Source organism: Triticum aestivum, chromosome 3A, assembly GCF_018294505.1.
Source record: "Triticum aestivum cultivar Chinese Spring chromosome 3A, IWGSC CS RefSeq v2.1, whole genome shotgun sequence".
Lineage (NCBI taxonomy): Eukaryota > Viridiplantae > Streptophyta > Magnoliopsida > Poales > Poaceae > Triticum > Triticum aestivum.
In genome coordinates this window covers 60900342-60908291 of record NC_057800.1, presented here as the reverse complement: position 1 = coordinate 60908291, position 7950 = coordinate 60900342, and the positions used below count along the sequence as shown (strand labels likewise).

Sequence of the window (7950 nt, the reverse complement as noted above, 5' to 3'; positions counted from 1 at the left end):
GGGCAGTTCTCCGGCATACAAGCTGGTTGGGTGGCCCGCCGAGCCCGCCGGATACGAGCGAGGCAGCTCGCTGCTCCGGCTCCCGCGCTTGACCCGACGGAGCAAGTTGCTGCCCCAGTTCAATAACTCGCCGCTCCAGGCCAACTTGATGAGGAGTGGTGAGTTGCTCCATACCGGCACGGTGGGGAGTACGACGGCACGGGCATCACCGCATCTAGTGCCTGCGACCGCGCCATCCGTCGTCGACGCGTACCGCGCCATGCACGCAGAGAAAGAACCAGGCTGTGCGGATGTGGACGAGGTGGCGGCCAGCACATCCGCGCCCCGCTGCCATCATCGAGAAGTAGAACATGGGAGGCCCCCGCCGCTTGGGTCCCAGCAAGGGCACCGCCGGTTACCCAGCCGGTTCTCCTTTATCTCAGACCATCCTGGGCACCTGCCTGAGCTCCACGGAAGCACCCTTTCCCTCCGGCTGAAGCACCCTCTTTGTCGCTCCGATGAGCGGTCCAGCCAGACATAGGGAAGATACGAGGGAAGAACATGCCTCCGGGGCTCCCGCCAGTCCGATTTTTTCGGGCTGCCGAACATGGGGAAGACAAGCCGTGGCCGCCCATAGACTAGTGTAATGTATTCGTGTCGTGGGAGTGGAGCTCCACGCGAACGTACGTGCACATAATTTTAGCTTTTTAGTTGAAAATATGTTCAAACTGTAACCGTTCTCGTCCGGTTTGTATGAAATCCGTCATGTTTGTACGAAATCCGGTCATGTTTACATGAATTTCATCCGATTTGTTGAAAAAGAGTTTGAAATGTATGCAGCTAGTGTTAGACGTCGACCTTCCGTATCTGTGTCCGCGGATTGGTCCCCCTGTCTACGGACGGATGCAGGATGATTTTTACAGGTTACCGTTGGAGATGCCTTTATTGCCATGTTTGGGGACCGGTGTGTTATTGGTTGGGCTATTCAAACACTGTTTTTGGTGCGCCGGGGCGGTGGTGGCATGCCTATTTCCAAAAGGCATCATTATAACTTGTCCTCTTGTATGATTGCAGTTGTTACACATGTCTATTTTCGGTGGTTTCGTAGGACAATTGTTACTCCCACCGTCCAGGTGCATAGGGCACCTAAGAAATGGCACCATGAACTAGGCATATGTTGATTGGACGCTCATCACGTTTTTTCTCTCCTTCTAGTTAATCCCGCATTAAGTGTAATGATGGTAGGACTAACCATGCATAGGCTAACTGATTGTTTCACACAATTCTCTAGGTCCAGCTTGCATGCATGCAAAGAAAAAGTAAATGATAGAGGCGGCTGATTGGTTTGCATATGGAAGGAAGATAAATGTGAAGCTGAAAACATTAAGACTGATTGTAATGGGGAGTATCATATATTAGTATCATGCATATGATACTAGTGCATGATACTACCTCCCTAATGCATAGTATCATATATTAGTATCATGTACTACTCTATTTATTGCCATGCGTGACACAAAGTAGCATAGCATTTATTATGATACGGTATCATGATATGATACTCCACCTTTTTTTTCATTTAATGCTATGACACTTCATCAAAATTGCCTAGTTGGCATGCATGATACTAGCTATGATACTACCATTACAACCAGCCTAAGGCTAGCCATAGTGGGGGTAACTTAGGTAGTAACTTAACACACCCCAAGGCAATTTTGCTTATGTGGCAAGTATTTAATAAGGAGAGAGGTGTTTGGAGTAACATAATATGTTACTGTAACATAGCGCTTTTCGAGGTAAAATGAGTCTATAAGGCAATAAATGAAACAATCTATGACACTACTATTAAGATACTTTGCACTATGAAGGTAGTAACTTAGACTAGTGTCATATACATGACACATAACACTAGTCTAAGTTACTCCCCACTATGACCAGCCTAAGTGCATTGGGGTAGGCATACAAGTCATTAGTGCTAACTAATGAAAGGACGACTAATATACTTGAAAATCCTAAATGCACTGGGGTAGGCATACGAGCCTTATGCACCTGGACAGAGGGAGTACCTACTTCACGTAACTGTGTCCATCGGATTAATGGCAATGCAGTCCAGCCACAGAGCAGTTCCCTACAATCATGGCCGTAAACTGCTCCCTCCATCATAACACTAGTACACCGCGAGTCTTTATATGTTCACACCTTGATAGCAAGTGACACTGAGTACACCGAGAATCTTACTGTAACTTGATGCGAGCTGTCTGGCCCCAGCTCTGAACCTGACTTAATGATACCCACGTTGCCTGTCTACGATCGTCCTCCTGCGAAGTGAGAAGGACAGCAGCAGATGAGTAGTATTTATATATGCGGGTAATAAGCCAACTGGCCGCTCTTCCTGCTCTTGTAACCCAACTGGTTGCTCGTCCTGCTCTTGTAACACCATCAATCTAGCGCACAAACACAAACACAAACACGAGCGTTGCGTCCAGAGGCAAGGAGTAGTAGAGGGAGAGATGGATGCGGTGAGCGCTTCGGAGGGCGCATTGGGCCCTCTGTTGGGGAAGCTCACCGATCTGCTCGCCAACGAGTTTAAGCGCCTGAAAGGGGTGCGGAGTGAGATCCACTCTCTCAAAGCGGAGCTCACCAGCATGCATGGTGCGCTCAAGAAGTACACGACGATAGAAGATCCGGATGAGCAAGTGAAGACATGGATATCGCTCTTAAGGGAGCTGGCATACGATACTGAAGACTGCTTCGACAAGTTCATTCACCAGCTTGGCAGTGGCGGCAGCAACCACCGTGGCGGCTTCAAGGAGTTCTTCCGCAAGATTGTTAGCTGCCTCAGGACACTTGGGCATCGGCATGGATTTGCAAACCAAATCGATGACCTCAAGGCTCGTATCAATCAAGTGAAAGATCTCAAGACTAGTTACAAGCTTGATGATATTGCGTGCAGCAACGCCAACTCCAGCCATGGTGCTGGAGGTCTTCGACTTGATGCTCGTTTCAGTGAAAACATTATTGGCATCGACGGTCCAACAAGTGATCTTGCCAAGTGGATGATGGAAGAAGAAAATAGCTCAACCAAGCATCATCGCAAGGTGTTGTCAATTGTTGGGTTTGGTGGACTGGGAAAGACAACATTAGCGAACGAGGTATATGGCAAAATTGAACGGCAGTTTGATTGCAAGGCTTTTGTATCCATCTCACAAAAGCCAGATATAAAGAAAATAGTCAAGGGTCTGATCCATAAAGTGCCTTATCCGAAGGATTATACAAAAGACATCGAAAACTGGGATGAAATGACATCTATTGAAAAGCTGAGGAACCTACTGGAAGATAAGAGGTAACTTCAGATTTATTTCTACTTTTCTGCAAAACATTTACAAGCGTACCTTCTCGTTTTTCCTGATTTTAGTTACTGACTGTAGTACTCCCTCCGATCCATATTACTTGTCGCCAATCTAGTACAACTTTGTACTAAAGTTGTACTGATCAGAGGGAGTATTATCTTTTCATATATTGAACAATACTGCACAAAAGTTAATATTATTAAGTACTCAAACCACTCAAAATATCGGGAGTTGTTGCTGATGTGCTCTGCAAAGCAATTCTGGGAAAGGTGAGGGCCTACCATAATCACGAACAACATGTCGTAACATCAGTTTTGTAAGCATGGAGTACTATAGAATATAGATAGAGAGAATTAGCAGTGATAGAAAATAGTTGGAGACTTCCGATAGGTTTTCATATTAATTGCAAAATGCAACAAAAATGGGCTTCATACCAAGTTACTGTAAGATTCATATGGAAGCATAAGTGGTAAGCATGATTAAGTATTTGAGCACCTGAATCAAGAGTTGCACAATTTTGGAGTTCCATTGTTGTTTACTTTTTCTAATCAAATTCCTTCTCCATTCTATCTATTAGGTATCTCATCATCGTTGATGATGTATGGTCTGTATCAGCATGGAATGATATCAAGGGTGCTTTTCCAGAGAATAACCGCTCTAGCCGGATTATAGCTACTACACGCATTTTTGATGTAGCAAGGTCATGTTCCCTGAGTACTGATGACCGCATCTATGAAATGAAGCCCTTAAATGGTTCTCATTCTAAAAGATTGTTTCTCAAAACAATATTTGGCTCTGAGGATTGTTGCCCTGATATGCTGAGAGATGTCTCGTATGAGATCTTGAAAAAATGTGGAGGCCTACCATTGGCAATTAACAGTATATCTCATTTATTGGCAAGAGGACCAATTAACAAACAAGAGTGGGAGAAGGTGAAAAGGTCAATTGGTTCTGACCTGAGCAAAAGCCAGAGTCTAGAGGGAATGAAAAATATATTATCCTTGAGCTACAATGTTCTTCCTGGTCACCTCAAGACTTGTTTGTTGTATTTAAGTATTTTTCCTGAGGATTATGTCATTGACAAAGAGAGGTTAGTCAGGCGATGGATAGCAGAGGGCTTCATCTCTGAAGAGCGTGGACAGAGCAAACAGGATGTTGCTGAGAAGTACTTCTACGAGCTTATCAATAAAAACATGGTCCAACCAGTGGACATTGGCCATGATGGTAAGGCTCGTGCCTGTAGAGTGCACGACATGATGCTTGAACTTCTTATTTCCAAATCAGCCGAAGAGAACTTCATCACTGTGGTAGACAGCGGGCAAACAGTTCTGGCAAATCGACAAGGTTTTATTCGACGACTATCAATCCAGGGCATTGACCAGGAGATTGCATCTTTATTGGAAAATGAAGATCTGAGCCATGTTCGATCTCTGACAGTGACAAGATCAGGTTGCATCAAATACTTGCCCAGTCTTGGTAAATTTGACGCTTTACGTGTATTAGATTTTGAAGATTGTGAGGATGTAAAGGAGTATGACATGAGCCCTATGGACAAGCTATTCCAGCTAAAGTTTGTCAGCTTTAAAAACACATACATATCAGAGCTACCATCAAGAATTGTGACGCTACATGGTCTCGAGACGCTAGACCTTAGGAATACATGCATTGATGAATTGCCTGCTGGAATTGATCAGCTCATCAAGCTACAACATCTGCTCACTGAAAGTGGCCCATATAGATACAGATACAGATCTGGGAGAACCAAGGTACCAAACGGGATTGGGAATATGAGGAGCCTACAAGTGGTCTCAGGCTTTAATATTTCCCTCAGTTCAGTTGGAGCAGTGGAGGAGCTCGGGAATCTGGATACTTTGAATGAACTCCATGTGCATTTGGGTGATGCAAACAATAGGCGTGCAGATATGTTGCTCTCCTATGTATGTAGGCTTGGAAGACACAAACTCCAATGTTTCTGGATATCCACTGATTTTTCAACTCCCCTCGAGTTCTTAGATTCTTGGTCTCCTGTGCCATCTAAACTCCTAATATTTGGGATGACCACAAACTACTATTTTCCAAAAATTCCAAAGTGGATCACACCAGAACTCACCAGTCTTACATACCTACTACTTATTGTCAGTGACGTAACACAGGAGGAACTTCACATGCTTGGCGAGCTTCCTTGTTTACTTTATCTGGAACTTTGGTTGGAGCGAGGGCAAAGGAGAACGCTTGCTGTGCAAGGCAGAGGGTTCCAATGTTTGAAGGAGCTGCACTTTCGTCTTTCGTATAGCACTGCTGGTACTGTCAACTTTGTATTTACGGAAGGGGCATTGCCAAATCTTGAGAAGCTCGATGTCCCGGTTTCAGTGGCAACAGAGGATGCGTATTATTTCGGTATCGTGCACCTCGCAAGTCTGAAAGATGCAAAATTCCGTCTTGACAAGTGGGGAGCCACATATTCTGAGTTAAAGGCTGCATCAGCTGCCATAAGGAATGAAACAAATGCCCATCGCAACCGCCTCACAGTAACTATCGTGGGAGCAGACGACAGCAGCGATGAAGAGCATGACGATGAATAAACTTGAAAGTGGTCCTCTCTTATCATGACATTTCATCAACAACGCGGGAGGTATGGTCCACTATTACCACTCTTTAGCTGTTCTGTTCATGCTTTCAGTTTTAGTAATCACGCTGCTGATTTCAGTATGAAATACGTACGTATTTATTTGGTCTCCATGCCAGCAGCAGCAAGTTTGCTCGCTCACGGTCGTGTTCTATATCTGTTTTTGTATAGGGGACGCTTTCTTTTAGAAGTACGTACAAGTCGGAATGTTGTGTTGGAGACGGAAGATATGTACTCCGTAGTAAAGTACTGGTGATCTTCTCGAAAAAGAAAAAGGACTGCTGGTTCTTAGTAGTGGCGCGGTGCTATTTGCTGCTCCCTGAGGTTGATCCGAATGTTGTGATGGAGACGGATTATTACCTTTACCTTTGATCCTAAAATAAGTGTTGCTGTTTTGCGGAGGGAGTACATGGTATTCGCATCCTTGTGAACTTTGTGTTAAATTAGTGTAATCCGTTATTCGGCTTGGCTAAGTATTATTAAGCTCGCCTCAGGGTGGAGTTTTGTTCTTGTGTAATTCAGGTTTCAGCACGCTCAACTTAAATAAATTACATATATATCATACGAAACGACTCCTTGGCGATCGATCGCGGGAGCGATCGATTCCGACCGCGCTCGTCGTTCCACCTATTCCCTTTCCGTTTCTAGTTTTTTTTTTCCTTTTCTGGAAAGCCCAGTCGTCCGCCTATTCCCTTTCCCCTTTCCATCCCCTCCTCCACTGCAGCTGCCCTGCTGCCCCCTCCTCGGCGAGGCGCCTCACGAGCGCCGCGAGGTCAGCGCGGGAGCCGTGCCCGCACGAGCGCCGCGAGGGAGGTGGCCAATACGGCGAGGCGCCGCGCCCGCACGAGCGCCGTGAGATCAAAGTGCAGCAGCAGCCAATACGGCGAGGCGCAGCGACTGCACGGGCTCCGCGAGGTCCAGGGGCGGAAGCAGCCAATACGGGCGGCCTGTCCGGCGACCATACGGCCTCCGCGGCGTGCTCGACCTAGCTCCTACGCCTCCTACCCGGGCTGGACCTCCCCCCGTGCGTCGTCCCCACCCGCATCACCAAGCTCCCCAACGGTGTCCGCGAGTCGGCGTCGCCTCCGAGGATTTCCAGGTACTACCCACATCCCCCTCCCCTCTTCCTTCTGATGAGTCCATGGCTGACAGCGGCCACCGTCTCCGAGCTCACGAACACCCAGATTTGACAGGGAGCAGCACAGGGATGGCGATTTTGGCAGCTCTGCTCTGATGATGCCGTCGGAGCACAGCTTGCTCGTTTTCAGCATGAGGAAGAAGATGATTTGATAGGGAGCAGCACATCTTGCTTGTTTTGTTTCTCTGTAGCAAGTTATTCTATAAATACTGAACACTATGCAAGGAAATCAGCAGCTGCCATTGTTCAAGAATGTACTAATTCTCTGAACATTGTTTTGTTTTTCTGTAGCAAATTATTTCTATGAATTCTGAACATTTGCAAAGAAATCAGTAGCTTTCATTGTTAAGAGAATGAGCTAATTCTCTGAAAATCTTTTTTGTTTTTAGCATGAGGAAGAAGATGATTTGACAGGGAGCAGCACAGCTTGCTTGTTTTGTTTCTCTGTAGCAAGTTATTCTATAAATACTGAACACTATGCAAGGAAATCAGCAGATGCCATTGTTAAAGAATGTACTAATTCTCTGAACATTGTTTTGTTTTTCTGTAGCAAATTATTGTATGAATTCTGAACATTTGCAAAGAAACTGTTGCTCCTTTGGATCGATGCCGGAGGCGGGACTGACTGACTCACCGCTGTTTCTTCATCCGCAACACGTTCAGATTAACACCGAGGCTCCCTGCCGTTCACAGCGTCTTGCCAAGTACAATACTACAACCAGGCAAGTAGCTCTTCTTGTATGTGGTGCTAAAGCAATGCCGGCTCCTTTTTTGGCCAAAACCTTCTTGCAAATGATTTAATAAATTATTTAATCCCATGGTTCATTATTCCGTTTAGTGTAATCTGTCCATTCAAG

The 7950-nt window shown here is 45.8% G+C and overlaps 1 protein-coding gene across 3 annotated transcripts; it reads left to right on the top strand.

The window, feature by feature from the left end:
- The first annotated feature begins 2373 nt into the window (after positions 1–2373).
- Positions 2374–7602, top strand: LOC123060279 (disease resistance protein RGA5). 3 transcript variants are annotated; one of them, XM_044482901.1, is made up of 5 exons: positions 2374–3322; positions 3907–5961; positions 6127–7054; positions 7149–7347; positions 7483–7602. In XM_044482901.1, the coding sequence occupies exons 1-2, from the start codon at positions 2490–2492 to the stop codon at positions 5909–5911; spliced, it is 2838 nt and encodes a 945-aa protein (XP_044338836.1). In that variant the 5' UTR covers positions 2374–2489; the 3' UTR covers positions 5912–5961; positions 6127–7054; positions 7149–7347; positions 7483–7602. The 3 variants fall into 3 exon arrangements, with proteins under 3 accessions (XP_044338836.1, XP_044338834.1, XP_044338835.1); XM_044482899.1 differs by lacking the exon at positions 7483–7602 and having other exon boundaries at positions 7149–7442; XM_044482900.1 differs by lacking the exon at positions 7483–7602 and having other exon boundaries at positions 7140–7442.
- Positions 7603–7950: the final 348 nt, after the last annotated feature.